General features: G+C 47.8%; 1 protein-coding gene and 2 non-coding genes across 4 annotated transcripts; 2 read left to right on the forward strand and 1 right to left on the reverse strand.

The window, feature by feature from the left end:
* Positions 1-1579: 1579 nt before the first annotated feature.
* On the forward strand, positions 1580-1652 carry TRNAV-CAC (transfer RNA valine (anticodon CAC)). The gene has a single exon. It is a non-coding gene; the product is annotated as a tRNA-Val (tRNA).
* A 1592-nt stretch (positions 1653-3244) lies between these two features.
* Positions 3245-3317, forward strand: TRNAK-CUU (transfer RNA lysine (anticodon CUU)). The gene has a single exon. It is a non-coding gene; the product is annotated as a tRNA-Lys (tRNA).
* A 6252-nt stretch (positions 3318-9569) lies between these two features.
* On the reverse strand, positions 9570-20690 carry LOC122172425 (zinc finger protein 271-like). Of its 2 annotated transcripts, none has more exons than XM_042842882.2 (2): positions 20451-20690; positions 9570-16540 (listed from the first exon to the last, which is right to left on the reverse strand). In XM_042842882.2, exons 1-2 carry the CDS (start codon positions 20458-20460, stop codon positions 14127-14129), a joined length of 2424 nt encoding a protein of 807 aa, XP_042698816.2. In that variant the 5' UTR covers positions 20461-20690; the 3' UTR covers positions 9570-14126. The 2 variants fall into 2 exon arrangements, with proteins under 2 accessions (XP_042698816.2, XP_042698815.2); XM_042842881.2 differs by having other exon boundaries at positions 9570-16543.
* Between the last annotated feature and the right edge of the window lie 2665 nt (positions 20691-23355).

A 23355-nucleotide genomic window follows, 5' to 3' on the forward strand; every position in this document is an offset into this window, starting at 1 on the left:
TTTTCTATCCAGCAAAATGGAAAAAAGGTGGTGTGTGTTGATTGTTCTTTTTTCTGTGCATTTATTATACATGCAACCAATTATATTTGAAACAGCAGAATCTAAAATAAGACTATGTTAAAATTTTTGCTTTATTATTGTTTTTAAAGTGCTTGAAACAAATTGCTCCCACAACTTCAGTAGATTTGCCCCAGGGCTGACTTTGGCCTAACACTGATTAAGGATTTCAGACAAACAAAAACACCTCTTTGATTTATATTGATTTGCATCGCAGTGTCCTTTATACTGTTTCATTTTTATAAATATTTATAGAGTAGATTTGTGTTAGTTAAAGTTCTTAAAGGGAGACTGGAGTTAATTTTATTTGAAACTGACTACATTTTTAATCCAGTTTTTGAGGAAACAGCCATTAAATGGCACAACCTAAACTTTTTTTTTAATGAGGGTTTATTGAACTCCCCTTCTGGTGTATGTTTTATAAATGTAGTTTCAGGATGGGAGAATCTGACTAAACTAACTGACTATAAGAGAGGAACAATGAAATTGACTAGACACAAACTTGTCAAAGGCAACGAGTGAACACATTGAAAAAAATAGAGAAAAGTAAGATTGAATAATGCGGGCATATTTAACATATTTTATCCTCTATAACAAAACATTTTTGTTATGATTTGCTGAAGTTTCTTCTGATTCACCAAAACTACATGAGTGAGTGTGGCTTGTGTATGGAGGAGGGAAGGGTTTCAGTGAAGGACCCTAAGGGTGGGGTGGGAACTGGGCAGAGGAAGAACTTTGAACCATCCAGGTGTATTTTTTTAACCTTCTTGTATTATTCAGGTCTTCTGAATTCAGGTGCTGACTGCACCAAGGAAGAGAAGTACAAGCAGCCTGGGTTTGAAAGCACCAGCACCCTCTGTATAAAATAGTGAGCTAGATTTTTTTTTAGAAATGCAGATGTTTTTCACAAAAGGCTTTGTCCTCCCAGTTCTGATGAAGCCAGGTACTTGTGGGATTTAATTGCCTGGATTCTGGGGGATTCTAGCATTTTGCACAGCTGTTGTGTTTCAAATCCGCTGCAGAGACAGTACAGGTACCTTGTCTGGAATCTGAAGAAGCCAGATGTGTTCACATTGTGAACTTCACAATGACTGCTTTCAGGTTTGGTAGATACCAGGCGCTTGTACCAGTCATCCTGCTGGATGAATTACTTTGACTGGATACTGCCAGTTGTGTCACACTTGTGCCGGGATTCCTGATTGTATCCCGACTGTTTCACACTTAATACCCTTCAATTTTGCCATCAACGGGTGTTTTAAAACTTTCTGCCCCCTGCATTCTTCCAGATCTAAGTGGTGCCCACATCTGGCTGGACGCTGGTCTTTGTTTAGAATGCACGGGTGTGCATGAAAGGGAATGTTACACAGGAGGAGATAAATCAACCTCTCTGGGAGGCACCTTTTAAACACTCCCTGTGTGTTATTTTATCTAGCAGCAAGAAAACAGCAACACTTGGCTAGAACAGGCCTGCAACTCTCACACCAATGGCTGTAGCCGCTGTAAAGAAAAACGCAGCCAGCTGGTTTCTGTAGTGTAGTGGTTATCACGTTCGCCTCACACGCGAAAGGTCCCCGGTTCGAAACCGGGCAGAAACAGCCTTGCTTTTTCCCCCCCCACTCTAAGAACGTGTCTTGTTTTGCAGTCTCTCTTCGGGCGCCGTCATTGCTAGGGAATTGTCAGATTTCTCCACCTTCATTTCTCTCGCATAAGGAGAGTTCATGTCAGATCTTTAATCAGCATGTCCCTAAATCGCCTAAAGCACAGCAGACTAAAAATAATGAAAGAATGTTATACAACTTGATCTAATATTTAGGTATATTTGATTTTGTCCAGAATTGCTCAATTGACTTTCAATGGGATTTATGTCACATTCATGATTATGATTGTTGTTTGGGGAGGAAATGAGTGCTATGCTGTGGGTAACAATCACAGAGAAATAAACTGACCTTGGGTATTGACCAGCGTTTCCTTTGCCTTTAGATTATGTGTTAAACTGGAACGGGAATAAAAGGCATGGAGACAAGCTGGAGGAAAGGCTTCCTGGTCATTGACAAGCTCATTCACACAGGGAGAAAATGTTCTTATAGTTCCCGCGGTTTGTGAAATCGCTGCCTGTGTGATTTACGGGTGTATGGGGGGGGTGGGTTACCCCTCCACCTGTTTTGCTGGATTACCTTTATTATGGCCAAATTCTGCACTCAACCTGTTTCCCCTCCACTTTACCTTGCCATGTTTTCACAGTGCCTGCCTGAGTCTTTCCAGACACCGATTTCTTTTTTTCATGATCACTCCCCCTGTAGTGGGATCCACGTGTTTTCACCATTATTTCCCCTACACTACGATCCATGTATTTTCACCATTATTTCCCCTGCACTGGAATCCATCTGTTTTCACCATTATTTCCCCTGCTGTGGGTCCATGTGAGTTCAACAATTCTTTTTCGTGCACCAAGACCCATCTGTTCTCTCCGCATCAATTAGAGTTTTTTTGTCTACATAACCTGTAGATTTTTTTCCCCATGGTCACTCCCCCTGCACGGGGATCCATATGTTTTCACCATTTTCTTTCCCCTACACTAGGATCCATGTATTTTCACCATTATTTCCCCTGCACTGGGATCATACATACGATGTCATTCACGAGCAGCTATTCCTGCTTAAGCATGTGTGGACATTTTTATTCCGGATTAAGGCCCGTCTTGTGTAGTTTAACACTGTTGCATACAGGAACAAGGTATTTCTGGACTAAGTTATTCAGAACTATCCCTAAATCACTCCATGGGTTTGCATTTTGTTAGCCCCATGCGTCTTCACCCTGTTCTTGACTAAATCCTTCCCTATACAGCCAGGCATTTGGGCAGTGAATTTTCAGGCGCTCAGATGCACACGCGTGGATCCTGCCTTCTGTCTGTCAGGTGTAGCACCTGATGTTTTATAAAGCGCCTAAAATGTGTCCTGCATCCCAGCGGGAATGCAACCTTCATGCCTTCTTCAGCAAACTGCAAATATGGAAGGAACTAGATTAAGAGTCTAGGGTTAATCCTGGAGAGGGTCTTGTGGCCAGGCGTGGTTTCCAAGCGGTCAGCTGGGAGAAGAGGCAAACTCCAATTTGCAGGAAATCAACAGCTATAGAGACGACACACCGCTTTCTGAATAACTCATGCTAAATCTGAAACTTTGCAACAGCCGCCCGGCTAGCTCAGTCGGTAGAGCATGAGACTCTTAATCTCAGGGTCGTGGGTTCGAGCCCCACGTTGGGCGCATGTTTTTTTTTTCCTGTCCCCCTCTCCCTAAGGAATTATTTCTAGATGAGCCCAGGCACACAAATCCGTGCATTTAAAATTAGGACCGCGTTTTGATCTGGCGAAAATAACCCCCCAGCGGAGAAAAAACGTGTCACTGCAATGGGGAAAGTCTGAGAAATGAACAGCTGCTTTGAAGTCACTTCAGTCACCCTCCCATTCCCTCTGATCATTATCCTGTTCCCCCCCCTTGCTGAGATCACCGTCCCCCACTCTGTTCTAGTCCTGTAAGGACAGGGGGAGAGTTTCAGCGTCTTGTCACTTGCAGGGAATTCCCCCCCCCCCAGTATCAGGGTCACACTGTGTCTATTTTACCACCCCGCCCTATTGAGAGGCAGGAACTGTAGGTAGCCCCAGTTCATTGCCTTTCCCAGCTCAGGTGACAAGGGAAATTGAAAGCTATTCAGCTACTGGTAGCACAGAAATCTGCCCCCACTGAGGGCTTCCTCTTGCACCATTGAAGCTCATGAGAGGTTTTCCAGTGACTTTAAAGGGAAAAGGAGCAGATTAGGGAGCTGTGAGACATTCTGTTTTGACAGGAGTGTGACCACATCTGAATAAACTGTAGCCTCTCTGATTGGATGCAGTTAGATCAGATTATTTAGATGCTGATCCTGGGGTTTAATAGATGCATAGCGTAGCAGATAAAACAATGTCATAAAGGAAAATAAAATATAAATATAATACTGTGATGAACTGGGACTGTTCTTACTGTGGTCTTTGAATGCTGACAGGGGAGTGTGGCTAGGATGGTCTGCATTGGGGGATGGGAGACTGCCCGATGGAGAATACCTGAGCATGTAACATGAGAACCCAGGAAGGGGTTAGAGGCCAGGTGATACCTTTGCCCGGGAAACTGAACAAAGGCTGTGGGAGGGGTCGCTTAAGGGAGAGTTTCAGGAGCTGGCTAGGGACTTGGGTGGGAGGCAGACGGGGCTCTGACCTCCCAAGAAGGTGCCCGGGGACCCCAAGATGGACCTAACTGATGGGGTCCTGTCATCTGTGCCTGTAAGACCTGTCTTGGACTGTATCCCTGTCGTCTAAATAAACCTTCTGTTTTACTGGCTGGCTGAGAGTCACGTCTGACTGCAAAGTGGGGGTGCAGAACCCTTTGGCTTCTCCAGGACCCCGCCTGGGAGGACTCGCTGTGGGAAGCGCACAGAGGGGCATATGCTGAATGCTCCCAGGAGAGACCCAGGAGGTGAAGCCGTGTGAGCTTCTTGCCCTGAAGCCAGTCTGCTCAGAGAAAGGAGGCTCCCCAAAGTCCTGACTGGCTTTGTGGGGAGCAGTTCCAGAGCATCGCCCGGGGACTCCGTGACAAATACATAACAGGGAACAATAAAGTAATACAAGGATAACATTTTGAATGGGTAGAAACATTTTTGAACAAAGAGTTATTTAATTGCAAAGCGGGCTTCTGTGAAAAATGGATAAAAATGCAAAAATGTTGATTTTTTTCAATTTTTATTCATTTGCCATTTATTTTTTCAACCTTTATTATCATATACATTAATGAAAGGGTTACGAAAAGCTTTTGTTTTCATTTCATGAAAACTGGCTTTTTCAGTAATTTTTTTTATTATTATTATTTTAAAACAAGAAAAAAAAAGGGCAAAAAATTGTTCAGTTTCAAAGCTGGTGAAAGGGTGAAACTTTGATATTTTTTTCCCCACCATTTTTTTAATTGCCAACCAACTTAATAAACTAAATGAAATAAAGTAGCAAAAATAAAGAAATTAATAAAGTGGAAATTATTTTTTTTTTAAAAAGGATACCAAATGAGTATAATAATATAACATAAAATATAATGAATAAAGGCTGGATCCAGAATATAGATTACCCAGTGTAGCAATTAGTACCTTGGACCCCAAGCCTGCAAATACTTATGCACATGGTAAGTATTTGCTACCTTCATGGTAGCAAAGTTAAACATCTATGTAAGTGGCTGCAGGATTGCATGCTAATTTAATAATATTGGCTGAGATCCTGAAAAGAGTTAAGCATATGCTCAATTTGCACACTGAGAGCTTCACTGACAGCAGTGGGATTATTCAAAGTGTATAATGTTAATCACGTGTGTGGGTCTTTGCAGCGCCAGGTCATTGTCTATCTAGTGCTGATTCCTTCAGAAAGCCCTAGCTTCACTGTTGCCTCAATTGTATTTCATCCCACCCCCCTTCTTCCTTCCTTTGTAGCTGATCACAGGTGCATTTTTGAAGCCCCATCCTGTGACTGTAGCACAAAACTGCACCGGTTAACAGTTGTGATCAGAAGCATTAATGTAAACGAGAACTAACTGTATCCCCCTGTCAGGGCTGCCCAGAGGATTCAGGGGGCCTGGGGCAAAGCAATTTTGGGGGCCCCTTCCATAAAAAAAAAGTTGCAATACCATATTCTTGTGGCGTGGGGGCCCCTGCGGGGCCTGGGGCCTGGAGCAAATTGTCCCACTTGCCCCCCTCCTCTGGGCAGTCCTGCACCCTGTGTATGGCATCAGCAATGTGCCAGGTTGAATTTATTCACTCAAGATTGACACAACAAAATTCTTCACAATTATACCAACCCCCTAAATCTAGGTAATTCCCATGGTCAACTTCTCACTTGTAGACTCTTATAGCGATCCATGAGTTCACGTTTGATACCGGCTTGGTGAACTCTAATTATAGAACACACCCCCAGCTTGGGGTGTCTGCCTTGTTTTTGACAGTCTGCCCTGAGGTCAGCACTCACAGCCGGCAGACAGCATCACCAGCTCAATTACATGAATTTGAAGACATTTGAACTCGATTTCTGGATACATTTCATTAAAAAACCAGTTACGCTACTGAAAGAATGCCTGACCTTCATTCCACATAGCCTCCCTACTCCCCTCCTTCCCTGGTTTTCCTGTTTACGAGTGGCTTGTATTTTACGCTTGTAACACCCACCCTACTGTGTTATGTCTACATCAGGGATTGGCAACCTTTGGCACGCAGCCTGCCAGGGAAAGGCCAGGCCAGGCCGGTTTGTTTACCTTCAGTGTCCGCAGGTTCGGCCGATCGCAGCTCCCACTGGCTGCAGTTCACCGTCCCTGGCCAATGGGGGCTGTGGGAGGGCGGGTTGCCGATCCCTGGTCTACGTGGTACCGTTTGGTTTTGTATCAGCTGGTCTTGCAGCTCTGATGAATTGTAAAACTGTATAATTCTGTTGGAGAACCTGTGCAGTGTGTTGGATTCAGAATCATACACAAGCTGTAACTCACTTACCTTTATGTGCTTTTTTATTGGTTTTGTTTTTTACATGAAAACAAACAAAAAAATGAACCTCACATCCAGACACACACAATGGTTCTCTTATTCCCAAAACACTTCCAGGCAGGAAGTGATTCCAGACTAGTGATTCCAGTCAATTTCTCTGTATAGACGTGTCCTTAGCAACTAAGGTCCAGATTTTAAAGATACTTAAGGCCCTAGAAACCAACTGGTGTTAGGCACCTGGACACTTTGGAAAAGCCCATTAGACTCCTAGCTGCATCTTTAGGCATCTAAATACCTTCTGCAACTTAGCCTGCTACTTACCAACAGTAGCAGGGGCTGTATTTTCAGTGCTGAAGGTCCTTGGTTCAACCCTCCTCAGTGACTATGGTACTTGTATGCATGTGGCCATAGACAGGGGATACATAGGCACTGGAGAACGTTAGTTTTTTTCATAGGTGTAGTTTGACTTCTATATGGGGGCGGGGGAGGGACCAGCGGGGCTTGGGCCAGCTCCGTGCGGCAGAGCCTGGGGAGGGAGCGCCACCTCCACCCCCGGCTCACCTCAGCAGGCCACCCAGCCTGTCAGGGATTGGGGGTGGGGTCACAACCAAAAACTGTAACTCAAAGGCGGGGGTCTCAGCTCAAAAAGTTTGAAAACCGCTCAGCAGGGGCCCTGGAATGAGCGCGGGGAGGGGCCTGGTCCCATCACTTTTAAAAGTGGGCGGGTCCCACTTTTTATGGGGCCGTAAGGGCGAGCGATTGGAGAGAGGGGGTGGAGAGAAGCATGCAGGTGGCGAGGCATCTGGGGAAGGGGCGGCATGGGAGGGCAGGGACATGGTTTGGGCGCTGGTGGCATCCCCACTTTTAGGGAGCTGGAGAGACAATGGAAGACCCAACAACCTTTTAATGGCTGGCAACCAAGGCAAGCAGAGTCATTGATGAACCAAAAAACCAAATTCCTTTATCTGGTGTCTTATTCTGATACGATGGAGTGGTCTAAAATCTTACACTGATGATTTTATGACATGGGACACTTGGCTTCCCATAGATTGAGAAATGAGGAGATTCTCAGGCCAGGAGACCATGGTGATAGGTCAGTATAAGAACCCAAATGAATAGAATATCTTACACACCACAGAGGAAACTTGGAGACAAACAAGAATTTCATTTGTCAAGTCCCTTCCACCAAACAATACAGAAAGTTCAACAACAACAAAAAAGTCCTTTCTTTGTTGGCTGCTGGGAACTTTTGAATAACTTTATACTTCCTATTAGGTGCCTAAATGGAAGAAGTTGGGTGCTGAGCAATTTTGAAAATCCAGCCATTTGGGAATAATTATTGGTAACCTGAGCAGGGTCTGAATGAGCTCTCTCTTGACATCTAGTGCTGAGCTGGGGAAGAGGATTTCACGAGCTGACCTTGTTTGCATGGGCACACCCACCCAGCCTAGGTGCTTGGCATGATGGGACTGCTTTGCTTGAATGATCACTTTTGGCTGGTGTTGGATCACAAGTCACTTTGTTACTGGAGGCAGGGGCACTAAAGGGTTGTTATCCTTGTTGTGTGAATCAAGGGCAGCAGAACTATGCTTGGCATACCCTGATTGAGGGACTCACCCTCAACTAAACAGCACTCACTCGGCAGGGGACATGGGTGCCAAACCCAACACCATTAGAATTGAAAGGGCAAATACTGGTCCCATTCTCTTCTTTGTTTTTCCACTATGTAATAACAAAACTGATTAAGATTTAACTGGGAGTCTTGTTACATACCAACAGAGATGAAACCACTGATAACTAGAGCCCTATCAAATTTGTGGTCCATTTTGGTCAATTTCATGGCCATAGGATTTTAAAAATAGTACATTTCATGATTTCAGCTATTTAAATATGAAATTTCATGGTGGTATAATTGTAGGGGTCCTGACCCAAAAAGGAGTTGTGGGGTGGTTGCAAGGTTATTGTAAGGGTGGTTGCGCTGCTGCTGGCGGGGCACTGCCTTCAGTGCTGGGCAGCTAGAGAATGGCGGCTGCTGGCTGGGAATCCTGCTCTGAAGGTAGAGCTGTTACCAGCAACAGCACAGAAATAAGGATGGCATGGTATGGTATTGCCACCCTTACTTCTGCACTGGTGCTGGCAGGGTGCTGCCTTCAGAGCTGGGTGCCTGGTCAACAGCCACTGCTCTCTGGCTGCCCAGCTCTGAAGGCAGCGCATAAGTAAGGGTGGCAATACTGTGATCCCCTTAAAATAACCTTGTGACCCCCCTGCAACTCCCTTTTGAATCAGGACCAGTTTGAGAAACACTGGTCTCCTCCATGAAATCTGTATAGTATAGAGTAAGCACACAAAAGATCAGATTTCAAAGCAAGGTGCCCCCCGACCCCTGTTGGCAGGTGAGCTCCTGAAGATGACCTCTGAACTTTGGATCGTCACTGACTAAGGACAACAACCGTGAGTGGGGTGTGGTGGAAGGAGATGGGAGCGGCACATTAAATGAACTTTTGGTTGATGCACTTAAGAACTTGAGGCAAAAGGACACTGCTCAACGTGCTCTGGGGTGGGTGTTTTGCCCACGGTTTTATGTTTATGAATCCTGATTGCGGCGTTTTCCCTAATTAATGCCAGGTGACTTCCCTCCTTTTATGAAAAATGTCTTTTCTACGCTCAGACTCTGTGCTTGCGAGAAGGGAAGTGTTGCTTCTTGGAGGTGGCCAGGGGTGGTGTGCAATTGTCCCAGGTTATTGGGGGTGGGAGCTCGAGCCGGTTGTGTGTTGGATCGATGGAAAGGAACCCCCAGGTATAGAACCCAGTCGTGGTTGCTGCTGACTCCACTTGGCAGAAGGGTTACAGTAAGAAATATTCTTAGAAATTGAGACTGGCTCTCACGCAATTGTACCCCTCACTCACTCACAAAGAGTGGCTCTCTGTCCACCTCTATTGGCTAGGCAGGATACAGAAGTTTTGAGTCCACTATAGCCTTGGAGGAAATGGAGATTGCCGGCTCACACTTTTTATTACGGTGACATTTATTACAGGTTAATAAAGGATTAACAGAGCATTTCAAGAAATGGTCACTCAATTGTTGGCTGGGAGTTCAAAAGCCTGACACTCCACTACATTTCTCCGTTTATCTTTCGTAATGTGGTAATGTTGGAACACCGCATCTGATCAATTCCAACATATATGGGAACGTTCTAGATGTCAGTGGTCACAATCCGATTGATTCTGGGGCAACAAAATCAGAAAACAAGAAGGGGAAAAGTAGAGGGCACGGGGAACCCCTTCCATCTGATTCACCTAGCCACAGCTTCAAGCACCTCTGTAAATGTCTGTAGATCAAACAACAGGTTGATTGCACCCCCTAACACCTTCCAGCATAACAACATCCCTGCTCCTCCTCCCAACAGAGTTTAAAATGTTGCTACCCCGAATGACTCATCTCCCGGACAGAACGAAAACTAACCAGGAAAGAGGGGGAAAGTTACAGGGAGTCGCTGAAATAGAGGGGAAAGGAGGGTGGACTGGAGGGATGCAAGAGGTCTCTGGTATGTGCAATAAATTCAGCCTACAGAAGCAAAGAAGTATGCGACCTCCTCCTCCCCATTTAGACAGGTCGACAGATCAATAGATTGCTTATAACCATCGATACTGACTCCTACGGACATGCTTATAACCTTCAACTGATGCACCTATAGCACATACTAATCACGTCTGTAACATGCTTCTAACAGCTATTAATTGTTTATTAAAACTTTTATAAACAAAACTTGACTATCAAATGCAGCCTCCTTTTCTCCTTTCAATCAGGCTGTACCAATTCATGCTTTTAGCTCCAGAAGTCTCAAGTTCGGTTCCGGCAGGTTTTCTGAGCAGCAATGGTACATGCGGACACGGAGATTGGAATTTTTAACACTTTGTAGGGAATTTGACCATCTGTGAGGACTGAACCCCCTGACCTCTATCCAAAAGCATAAGCACCTTCTGCTTGGGCTAAAGGGCCACATCCATTAGCCAGACCTAGCTAGCGATGAAGTTATTAGACCTGGTTGGAAAAAGGGAATTTGTTTACTAGATTTTAAGGCTAGAAGGGGCCATTTGATCATCTAGTTTGATCTCCTGCTTTATATAGGCCATAGAATTCCACACAACTACCCCTGTATTGAGTTCTCAGAGGAATTTTCAGGGGCATATGTCCTATGGGAAGTTTTCCCAGTGGGAAATTCCAGTTTTCCCATGGGACTATTAGAAAAAGAGAGGGAGAGTAAGAGAATCCTATTTTCTCACATTTTCTGACTGTTTCCCAACTTTTTCCAGCTGGAATTCAAGTTGGAAAGTAGATTCCCACTAGCTTTCCCCCGCTTGGGGATTTCCCAGGGGGAAATGCCCAGTTTCCCAGAGGAACGCTATTTTATTTGTTTTGATGAAACAAGATTTTCCATTTGTGACACTGTATGGAATATGGGGGACACTTTATATGATAGTCTTGATACCAATATTATAAAATTGCAAGGAATCTGACCAGATATGCCGTGTGAGGTATCTGCAAAAATGTTATACTTTGCCAAGTATGATAATCTTCTTTAGATGTTTGTATCACCTTTGCATTGTGAGTTATAGATGTGTAAGTATATCTTTATTTCCAACTTGTGCTGTGTTTCTGGCTGACACCCCCAGACTGATTGGTATCAGCACTGCCTAGCCTGTTCGATGGCTATCCAGGGTCATCAGCTGTACAATGAACCCATTGAAAGAAACCAGGGACTACACTGTATGAGTCAGCAAGACATGTAGAAGCATGCCTATGGAAGGGACCTCTATGGCTTTTCCATGGCATGTGCTGTGAAGCTTGTGTTTGGGACACAGGAAGTACAAGTCACATGGCAAAAGAATATAAAGGGAAGCTGCATCATCTCCATTTTGTCTTCATTCCTGCTCCTTACCTCTGGAGTAACTTTTCTACAAACTGAAGCTCTGAACAAAGGACTGAATGACCCATCCAAGCTGTGGATGTGTTCCAGAGGGACTCTCAAGCCAGCAAACTCACCAATACTGCTAAGAATCTGGTATACGGACTTTGAAGTCTCTGTATGTATCTGATTGCTTTACCATTTAACAACTCTCCTCTTGTTCTTTCTTTTTCCTTATAATAAACCTTTAGTTTTAGACGCTAAAGGATTGGCTGGCAGCCTGGTATTTTGGATAAGATCCAAACTAATATTGACCTGGCAATGTGACTGACCCTTTGGGGTCAGAAGAACATTTTCTATAGTGAGCAGAGTTTCAAATAACTTCTCACTGTACTGGATCTAGGTGCTGATTGGGAGCCAGAGACCTGGAATGCAATGAAGGGGGCTGTGTGAGTTCTTTTTCTCAACAACCAATGTGGGGGATCAGAAGCAGAGTTTGTGACTGGTTGGGGAGTCTAACTTCATTGTTAATCACCAGTTTTGGGACAATCTGTTCTCCTTTTGCAGCCTGCCCTGATCTTGGCATTTTCAGTGAGGGCTGCCCCAGGCACCCCAGGTCCCACCATTAACGAAATATTTTCTGCTCAGAAAATGCCAACCAGTGACTAGCTGTCAACACAATTTCAAGCATGACAAAGGTCTCTACATTCATGGCACAATAATGTATTCTAAGGGTACTTATCAGGCCCCCCTTCGCCTAGTATCCAAAGACCTCGCAATCTTTAATGCACTGTGTAGGATGGGTGCTCCTATCCCCATTGTACAGATTGGGAACTGAGGCACAAGGAGCTAGATTTTCAAAGGTGTTTCAGTGCCTAAAGATGCAGGAAAAACAATGAGGAGTCCTTGTGGCACTGGTGAAGTGGGTTCTAGCCCGCGAAAGCTTATGCCCAAATAAATTTGTTAGTCTCTAAGGTGCCACAAGGACTCCTCGTTCTTTTTGCTGATACAGACTAACACGGCTACCCCTCAGAAACCTGTAAAGATGCAGGGAGGCATTCAACGGGATGTTCAAAGGCACCACACCTGCATAAGGGACTTAACTCCCATTGACTTCAATCTTTAGGCACTTTGAAAAATGTAGCCTTAAGGACGCGTTTCTATTAAAGCTGGAGCTACAATTTCCAGCGTGGGTAGATGTACATGTGCTCCCTTTGATGGAGCCAACATGCTAAAAACAGTGGGGTAGCTCAGGGGCACCGGAATGCAGGGGAACCAGGGGGCCATGGCCCCATCACTTTTTACTGGCCATAAGGGTGAATGACGGGGGGGGGGGGGAAGAGGGCAGAGAGGAGTGAGCAGGGGGCGGGGTCATGGAGGGAAGAGGTGAGGTGGGACGGAGTCTCAGGGGAAGGGGCGGCATGAGGGTGGGGCCACGGTTCAAGCGCCAATGCCCCCCCCTTTAGGAACCTTCCGCCACTCCTAGTGTAGCTGCCATGGGATGGGGGGAGGGGGACAGGACTGGCTAGCCACCTGAGTACGTAGCTAGGGTCTCGGATGGGATTGTACTCCAGCTGCTAGCTCATGCTGCGGCAGCATGGCTGTTATTTTGAGCACACTAGCTTGATCAAAGCGAGGGTGTGTACATCTACCCAAACTGGGAATTACAATGACAGTGTGGATGGTCCCTAAGTACCTTGCTCAAGGTCACACAGGGAGAATCCAGATCTCCCCCCAGTGCCCCATTCCTCCCCTCTTTGAGCCATAGGCACCAACTCTGTGGGTGTTCTAGGGCTGGAGCACCCACAGGAAAAAAGTGATGGGTGCTCCCCCTATCAGCACCTCCCCCTCCCTCCCGGCACCTCCAGCCCGCCGTGGATCAGCTGTTCCCCGGCACGCAGGAGGCACTGGGGGGACGGGGAGGAGCGAGGGCAAGATGCGCTCAGGGGAGGGGGCTGGAACAGGTACGGTGGGGGTGGGGCCTTGAGGTAAGGAGTGGAGTGGGGGCGGGGCCTGGTGTGGAGCAGGGGCGAGCATCCCCTGGCACATTAGAAAGTCGGCGCCTATGATTTCAGCTACCTGAGGGCAAGGATGGTCCAATGGTAAAGGCTCTGGCTTAGGACATGGGCAAGTCAGTATCACCTCCCTGCTGGGCCACGGGTTTCCTGTCTGACCTCGAGTTAGCCACCTAGCTTCTCTGCAGCTCAGTCCCCCATCTGTAAAACGGAGGAAAACAGCGCTTCCCTACATCTCAGGGGTGCTGTTAGGATATATAGATTAGAAATTGGGAAGTGCTTTGAACTCTGCAGGTGAAAAGTGATTTATAGGAAGGCAACAGTATTATTTGTCCCAGTGGAAGTAATTGGCTTGATCTGGAGCAAGGAAGATTTAGACCAGATACGTGGAAAAACTTTCTAACACTTAAGGGGAGTTCGGCTCTGGAACAGGCGACCTACGGAGATTGAGGGACTCTCACCAACTGGAGGTTTTTAAGAGCAGGTTGGACAAACACCTGTCAGGGATGGGCTAGGTGTATTTGGTCCTGCCTCCGCTGGTTGGGCTGGACTGGATGTCCTCTCGAAGCCCAGTCCAGCCTGACATTTCTAGGACCACACCAGTGCCAGGTGGCTATGCCGTGTGGGTCCCTTGGTGGGCAAGGAGGTGAGAACTGGTGCTGAAGCTTTTCCCACAGTCGGTGCATTTGTAAGGCTTCTCCGGCAGATGCGATCGTTGATGGACCACCAGGTGGGAGCTCTGGCTGAAGCTTCTCCCGCACTGGGGGCACAGGTAGGGTCTCTCTCCTGTGTGGGTCCGCCAGTGCTTAACGAGGTCCGAGCGCCGGGCGAAGCTCCTCTGGCAGTCGGAGCATTGGTGGGGCCTGCCCTCCGCGTGGGCCCTCTGATGGGCTGCCAGGGCCGGGCGGGAACCGAAGCCAACCCCGCAGTTGGGACAGAGGTAGGATTTCTCCTCCGTGTGGGTCCTCTGGTGGGTGATGAGGTTGGAGCGCTGGCTGAAGCCCCGCCCGCAGTCGGGGCAGTGGTAGGGCCGCTCCCCGGTGTGTGTCCTCTGGTGGGCGTGAAGATTGGAGCTCTGGGCAAAGCCCTTCCCGCAGTGGGAGCATTTGTAGGGTTTCTCTCCCGTGTGGATCCTCTGGTGTTTGATCAGCACGGAGCTGTCCCGGAAGCTGCGCCCGCAGTCGGGGCACCGATAGGATTTTTCCCCGGTGTGGGTCCGGCGGTGTACAATCAACGTCGAGCTGGTGTTGAAATTCCGCTTGCAGACGGCGCAGGTGTAGGGGCGCTCCCCCGTGTGGGTCCGCTGGTGTTTGATCAGGTTGGAGCTCTGGCTGAAGCTCTTCCCGCATTCGGAGCACCTGAAGGGCTTTGCCGCTGGACGGTGCGGAGGAGCCGAGCTCGGATCAGAGCGCGCCTTGCGGCCCCTTGGCTCTGCCTGGTGGGCAGCCGGCACTGGGCTCTGCTCCGTAACAGTGCATGGAAAGGATTCCCCCTCTGAGTGGGATCTCTGACGTGCACTGACGTTGGAGCTGGTGGGTTGGGGGCTTTGCTCAGTGCTAATGCACGGAGAGAACTCTTCCTCCAGCGGGGTTTTGGGATGTGTATTGGGGGGTGCTGGGCTCGCCTTCAATCTTTTCCCCAGATCAGCTTCCTCCTCTGGGTCAGCTCCCTCTCGTGCATTGTGATTGGAGCCACTCAACCTTTGCACGGCGTTAGCACGTGGACGAGATTTCTCCTGTGGGTGCGTTCGCCGATGCACATTGAGCTCGGAGCTGGCGTCGAACCTTTCCCCGCAGTCGGGGCATTGATGGGGCTTCCCCGCTAGGTGGGATTCCCCATCGCTGGTCTCTGCCGAGCTCTGGCCGACGCTTCTCCGGCTCTGGGTATCTTTACCGGAATCGCGTTCCTGGAGGACTGTCGGCGTGGTGCTCACGCAACTTTTATAGGGCTTTGCCTCCTCATGGAGTCTCTTATGGGTAATGAGGTGGGAGCTCTGGCTGAAGCTTTTCCCACAGCTGGCACACCTAAAGGGTCTCTCCCCGGTGTGGACCCGGCGGTGCTTATTGAGGTCCGAGCGCCGGGTGAAGCCCCGCTGGCAATCGGGACATTCGTAGGGTTTCTCTCCCGTGTGGGTCCTCTGATGGGTGATCAGGGCGGAGCGGCTGGGGAAGCTTTTCTCGCAGTCAGGACATTTATAAGGCCTGTCGCCCGCGTGGCTCCTCCGATGGGTCAGGAGCTGGGCGTTGGTGCTGAAGCCTTCTCCGCAGTCAGAGCATAGGTGGGATTTCTCCTCAAGGTGGGTCCTCTGGTGGGAGATCAGGTTGGATTGCTGGCTGAAGCTCCGCCCGCACTCGGGGCATTTGTAGGGTCGCTCCCCGGTGTGGACCCGCTGGTGGGCGCTGAGGTTGGAGCTGGTGCTGAAGTGTTTCCCGCAGTCGGCGCAGTGGTAGGGCCGCTCCCCGGTGTGGACCCGCTGGTGGGCGTGCAGGTTGGAGCTCTGGCTGAAGCCTTTCCCGCAGTGGGAGCACTTGTAGGGCTTCTCACCCGTGTGGGTCCGCCAGTGCTTGATCAGCACCGAGCCCTCGCTGAAGCTCCGCCCGCAGTCGGGGCAGCGGTAGGATTTCTCCCCGGTGTGGGTCCGGCGGTGCACGATGAGGGCTGAGCTAGTGTTGAAGCTTTTCCCACAGCTGGTGCATTTATAGGGTCTCTCGCCCGTGTGCAGCCTCTGGTGAGTCAGGAGGTTGGAGCTCTGAGAGAAGCTCCTGCCGCACACGCTGCATTTATAGGGTTTCTCGGCGGCGACCGCGTTGCTGTCTTGGGGTCCCTTGAGAGCTCGCCGATGGCAGGCACGTTTATCCTCTTGCTTTGCTGGGTGCTGCCTCCCGGACCTGCGCCGACTCTCCCCGGTTTTCCCCCCCTGAGAAGCAATCCCTTCGGATCTTCCCGAGAACGCCCCGCGTGGTTCCGCATGCTCCGGACCTCCCTGCCAGGGATTCGTCTCTTCGTTCTCATGCTCGAGCCCGTCAGCTGCTGGGATAAAAAGAGAGAATCTGAAGGCGAGTCGTTCTCTGGGCTGGGAAGAAAGGAAACCTCAGCACCGGGGGTTGGGGAAACTCGATAAGGTGCAGAAGCAGACGCCGAATCCCTAAAAATGCCCGGATCTCGGCATAGCCTCAAGCTATTGGACCCCTTACAGGAATCATGGAGTGGAATTAAACGGCCTGTGCTATTCAGGTGGTCAGACTAGATCTGCATTTCTCCACCCGTGGGTTGGGACCCAAAATTGGGTCTCCAGAACATAGGCACCGACGCTGTGGGTGCTCTGGAGCACCTGCGGAAAAAAAAAAGTGGGTGCTGGTGCAGCCGCAAAACAGCTGTTTGGAGGCTTGCAGGAGGGCGGAGAGCAGCCAGCGATGGGCAGGTGAGGACTCGGGAATGGGGTGCAGCTGGGGCAGGAAGAGGCGGAAGAAGGGCAGGGCCTCAGGGGAGGGGGCAGAGCAAGGGCAGGAAGAGGTGGAGTGAGGGCGGGGCCTTGGCGGAGGGGGTGGAGTGGGGGTGGGGCCTTGGGAGGGGGGCAGAGAGGGGCAGGAAGAGGCGAGTGCGGGGCCTTCGGGGAAAGGGGTGGAATGGGGGCAGGGCCTCAGGGCAAAGGGGGGTGGAGCACCCCCAGGGAAAACTAGAAGTTGGTGCCGAGGCTCCAGAATGTTTCAAAGGGTCGCATGGCAGCTCCTGCGGCTCCTGTCCCACGGGGCTTGCTGGGCTTGCCTCCCCGCTCCAGGCACTGCAACCTCTCAGTGCCACTCAGGTTTGGCCCAGCTGTCATGGCAACGGGAGCCTGGGTAGGCCAAACCTGAGTGAGTTCCCCTGCAACCCCATGAGCCAGGGCACAGCTCCACTCACACAGATTGGGTCCAGTCAGGGGCAGCGCTGCTAACCCAGAAGTCACAGTGCCCGGAGTGGAGAGCCAAGCCCAACCAGCCCCACAGCATGGGAGTTGCAGGAGCTGCCACTGTGGGGCGAGCGCCGAGCAGGACCGAACCCCCCTAGGGTGCAGGATCCAACTGAACCCACCCCCAAGCCTCCACCCCCAGCCTATTTACTGGGTCGCGACAGGCCACAAACATTGACAAATGGCTCCTGAGCCCAAAAAGATTGGGAACCACTGGGCTAGAGAATCAGAATGATCCTTCTGACCTTGAAATCTTTTTGGAAAGGGTTGCTTATTTCACACACTTTACACGCGTGTAAATGACAACACAAGGTCACAGTGCGAGGAAGGCTGATGGTCTTGAGGTTAAGGAAAGGGGCAGGGCCGCAGGACACCTGGTTTCATTCCCCAGCTCTGCTACAGACTTCCCTGTATGACCTTGGACAGTTCACTTAGGCTGGGATGTTTAAAGGCGCCTATGTGAAATAGACATCCAACTTTCATTGTATTTCAGGAACAACTTCTTGATTCATTTTAATAACTCCCTTAGGTAACCTTTGAAAATGCCAGCCTCAGTTCCCATCTGTGAAATGGGAATAATAGTCCTTCCCCCCTCCCCTTCCTATCATGTCTATTTAGACTATAAGGTCTTTGGGGCAGGGACTGAGTCTCACTGTGTGTTTGTAGTGCACCCAGATCTCAGCTGCTGCCTTTAGATCTTATGTAATACAAATAATGCAGAGTCTAAGGCTATAAGAAACCATTGTGATCATCTAGTCTGACCTCCTGGCCAGAGAACCCAGGCCAGGGAACTTCCCCAGAATAATTTCTGTTTGTACTAGAGCGTATCTTTTAGAAAAGCATCCAATCTTGATTTAAAAATTGCCAGAGACAGATAATCCACCGTGATTGTTGGCAAATTGCTCCAATGATTAATTAACCTCGCTATTACTAAGTAAATCAATAGCAGAAAGGTTCCAGGAAAAGGAAAACAATTAGGGTGACCACCTGTCCCAATTTTATAGGGACAGTCCCGATATTCGGTACTGTGTCTTATATAGGCGCCTATTACCCCCTCACCTTGTCCTGATTTTTCACACTTGCTATCTGGTCACCTCTAAGAACAATGCCAGCAAACTAGTCCTACCACAGAGATGCCCAATATAAGGTACATTTAGGGGTTCATCATCATTATACCCAAAGTACTGGGTCGCCGGCTAGAGCTGGCAGAAAATTTTCCAATGGAACCGTTTTCTCACCAGGAAATATTTTGACAGAATTGAAATGTTCTCTGTAGGAATGTCCCGATTCTATTGAAACTTTCAAGCGAAATCAGGCAGGTTTCGAGGGTCCTTGTTCCAAGGCAGCCTGCCCTGGAGCAGAGGAGCATATTTAGGAGACACCATTCTCACTGCGGAAACATTTCAATGTTTCTGAAGTAAAATATTGCAGGACTTCAGTTTCATGACAATTTTAACGGTTTTGGCTTTTTGTCCCAATTTTGGCCAAAACGTTTCCTGAACACTCAAAATTTCACAGAACCAAAATTCTGTTCTCTAGCCAGGTTTAGTGGTGTGGTCCTCAGGATGCTACAAAGTGGTTTGAAATAAAAGGAAGTATTTCTTCACACAACACACAATCAACTTGTGGAACTCTTTGCCAGAGGATGTTGTGAAGGCCAAGATTATAACAGGGTTAAAAAAAGAAGTAGGTAAATTCATGGGGGATAGGTCCATCAAATGGCTATTAGCCAGGATGGGCAGGGATGGTTTCCCTAGCCTCTGTTTGCCAGAAGCTGGGAATGGGGGACAGGGATGGATCACTTGATGATTACCTGTTCTGTTCATTCCCTCTGGGGCACCTGGCACTGGCCATTGTCGGAAGGCAGGATACTGAGGTAGATGGACCTTTGGTCTGTCCCAGTATGGCCGTTCTTATGTCCTAAAATGAGTTTCACTCCTATCCACAAGCATAGTTCTGACCCTCAGAAGGTGCCAGAGAGTCTAAGGAGTCCACTAGGGACTTTGCTCCTGCACAGAATTTTAAGTGGAAGATGATCAGACACTACGGTGATGGGCGGCTGTAGAGAACCGATAGCTAAAGTTGAAACAGGAGAGGAGCTCTCACAATGCCAGCTGAGAAGCGTGAGCTGTGGGGGAAGGTCTACTTTCTAGGCTCTTCTGCTCCTTCCCATTCCCACTTCTGGATTTGTACTAGAAGCCTGTAGAACCAGCTCCTTAGCTGGTGCACATTGGCACTGCCCCACTAACGTCAATGGAGCTACCGGGCCAAGATTTTCCAAAGCAGCTGCTGAATTTTGGATGATTAACCTGACACACCATAAAGAAGCCCTGATTTTTCAGAGGATAAGTTCTCAGCACTTTTTGAAATTCCGGCCCCGTTAAGATGGACACTGAAAATCATTAAGTCACTTTGCAAAATCTTGGCTCAGCTAAGGAGCTGGGTGACCGTTGCCGTGATGCCAACGTCTGATTTTTATCTCCAGCCTCATGATGTTTAGTGTTTTCCTCAAAGCCCCAGTGCCCAGAGTCAGATGATTATGGAAGAATCTCAGCTTTAATTTTTTTTCTTTTCAAAAAAGTACATTTCTAGCCTCAAGGTTAAAGAGAAAAGCTTGAAAACTGAGTCTCAAAACCCAGAAGGCAAATAATAAACTATAATAAAATAATAATTAGTAGTAATAATAATAAAAAAATAAAATTATTATTAATAATAACGAATAATAATGTGTTTATTATTTAAAGCCTCATTAGTTGAAAGCAGTCTCATGATTTTGGGGGGCTGACTGGTTCTTGAATGATTTCAGCTGGCAAAGACAGGGGTCCTGCAGTCCAGCCCCAAACAGGGCACCTTGCTCTCTAAGCAGCTTCTTAGGGGTCAGGCTGCAAAATGCTCAACTGCTGTATTGACCTACATCGAGGTTCCTTGGCTACCTTCCCTGAGCTGTCTGTCCATTGCACTACCATCAATCCCCTTCCCAGCACTTACCTGGATTCATACCGAGAGGGCCCTGTGCCCAAGCACCCAGGGGTAATTGGGGAGCAGCCCCAGCCAACCAGAGATGCTTCTCTGATGCACCGGGGGTAGCAGAACCTGCATCCCACTTGCCTTTTGTGTTTCCATCACAGATGCACTGTGGGAAATGCAGTCTCCACTGCAAGGCATAAAGACACGCACTCTTTGTTGCAGAGCAAACTCCAAAGGGCAGTCTGTGTGGCGGAGAACTATGGGAAGTGTAGTCTCCCTTGCCGTGAAACAGCGTTTTGCATCGCAAGGCATTGTGGGAGCTGTAGTCTCTGGGCCTGGGCCTGATCAGAAATGTAGTGTTTGTAGTGGAGCATTATGGGGAAAGCAGTATGCATGGCAGAGCGTTATGGGAAGTGTAGTTTGCATTGCAGGGCAGTATGGGAAATGAATTTCTGGGAGGCATGAGGACTACTTGATGATTGTGATGTGCTGGAGAAGAGGCTGTGGAGGGGCAGGGAGGCATCCCAGCTTTAAGAAACAAAGTGAGCCCTGCAGGATAACAAAGGGAGGAATTCTTTGCCTGCCGTGACTTCACCATTAGTTAATTCATTTTAAACACCCAGTCCAAGGGCCTGGAAGAAATGTGTTAAGAGCAGGATGTGAACCCAACCTCCACCTGCAGACTACTAATACCCAGCTCAAGAAAAGCACACAGAGCCTTAAGCACGGTCCCTTTGATCACTTAGCTAGCCTGGTGCCAAGGACATCTATCTCTATCTCTGGATTTCACGGAGCCTTGAGGAAATGTCACATTCCCAGCTAGGGCTGTTATGGAGGCTTGTTTTTCTCGGTAAGCTCATTGCAGGCTGAAGAAGTCTCTGAAGATGAAGGTTGTGATGTGGAGCAACTGCATTGCTGGGTTGGTCTCCTTGTATTTAAATGTACACCACAAAAACATCCAATCCACCCGTGTCTCTCTCTCTCTCTCTCTCTCTCTCTCTGCCTGTCCTTGTTTGTCTCTTTCACTGTCTGACTTTGTTTCTCTTTGTGCATCTGTCTCGGTTTCCTTTATGTTGTTGTGGCCGCGTTGGGGATTTCAGAGAGAGGAGGTGGGTGAGTTAATACCTTTGATTGGACCAAGTTCTGTTGGCGAGAGAGAGAGAAGCTCTTGATCCACACAGAGCTCTTCTGCAGGGCTGGGCTCCCGCCTGGTAAGCTTGAAAGCTTGTCTCTCTCACCAACAGAACTTGGTCTGTTAAAAGATATTACCTCACCTGCCTTCTCTCTCTTTCCTTTGTCATTCTCTTATAGTAAACTCGGTACAACACTTAGTTATATCAGGATAAAGGTGCTTATATCAACATAGCTTATTCCCTAAATTTACAGGACTAATCTATGCTAGTATAGGCATCTTTATACTGGTATAACAGCATCCATACTAAGGGGAGGTGTACTGCTTTAACTATACCAGTTTCAAACCAATATTGTTAAAGCAGTGCAAACACTGTGTAGACAGAAATTAAGAACTCACAGAGGAGATCATGATGCAGCATCACAGCTGCTGGGAGGATTTTCCATAGGCTGGGGGGGGGGGGGGGGATTGAAAACGGCCCCAGCAGTGATTTATCCAGCACTGGAAAACAGAGAGCACTCATAAACGAGAATTCATATGTTAGGGTAATTCAGTGTCACTGTAACTATTTGGTTAATGTAAGAGCTTTATTTCCCCGTGCCCTTCCCCTTGAAGGTTTGGGTGCATGATGAAGAGGTCAAAGAGACACAGCTAAAGCAGGAAGAGTTTGGGGCTCCTGGATGCTTGTGGATTGATAGTGGACATCATGGGCTCTTTTGTGAGTCTTCCTTTCTTGCCTGTAAGGGCTTCTTTCTCTTCCCTTTGGCATAATTATTCTCATTTCATTTTGTTTTTTGTTGTTATCACATAGGAGCTGGTTGAAATATTTTGCCCGAACATTTGTCCAGTTAAAATACCTGGTTTCAAGGCCAAAATATTTTATGGCAACAGGTCAGTTTTGCTGAAATGTTCTGATTTCGTGAAAAAAAAAATTAAACAGAACATTGGGCTTCGGACTGATATTTTGACATGTCAACGTCGTGAAACAAATCATTTCATGTCCAGCGAAACAAAACATTTCCAGATCCAATGTTTTTAGAACTTTTCCTTCTATGTAATGTTTCTACGTTTTGAGGGTTTCCACCCTCCATTAAAAGCTAACATCACATATCAGCATGTTTAGTGGGAAAGAAATTCCACTTACTGAACAGCATTGTTAAGTTTTATTTAACTTGGTGAAGGTGTAAAAGGCTTTACCAAAAAGGGGGAGTCTTCCATGGTGCTCTGCTGACTTGCACCAACCGAGAAGATGACCATATGCGGATTAGTTTCCAGCTCTGCTAAATGGGTATGGGTAAAAGTGAGAGCAGAGACTGATCCCCCATGACACCAGTGGAGTTACTGTAGAACCTCAGGGTTATGAACACCATAGTTACGAACTGACCAGTCATTCACACACCTCATTGGGAACAGGAAGCGCGCAATCAGGCAGCAGCAGACACAGTATGGTACAAATACAGGACAGTATTGTGTTAAACGTTAACTACTAAAAAAATAAAGGGAAAGCAGCATTTTTCTTTTGCACAGTAGTTTCAAAGCTGCATTAAGTCAATGTTCAGTTGTTAACTTTTGAAAGAACCACCATAACGTTTTGTTCAGTTACGAACGTTTCAGAGTGACGAACAACCTCCATTGAGGCGTTTGTAACTCCGAGGTTCTGCTGTGTTCCTGATTTATATTAACATAAGAGGGGAACGGAGCTTCATATTTTCCTCTCAAGCTGTGTTGTAAATTGATGGGCCTTGTTTCATGGGAAAGCAAGAAAGGATAGAAATAATTCTAATACCTGTTACT

The sequence above is a fragment of the Chrysemys picta genome, chromosome 12 (assembly GCF_011386835.1).
Source record: "Chrysemys picta bellii isolate R12L10 chromosome 12, ASM1138683v2, whole genome shotgun sequence".
NCBI classification, from domain to species: domain Eukaryota; kingdom Metazoa; phylum Chordata; order Testudines; family Emydidae; genus Chrysemys; species Chrysemys picta.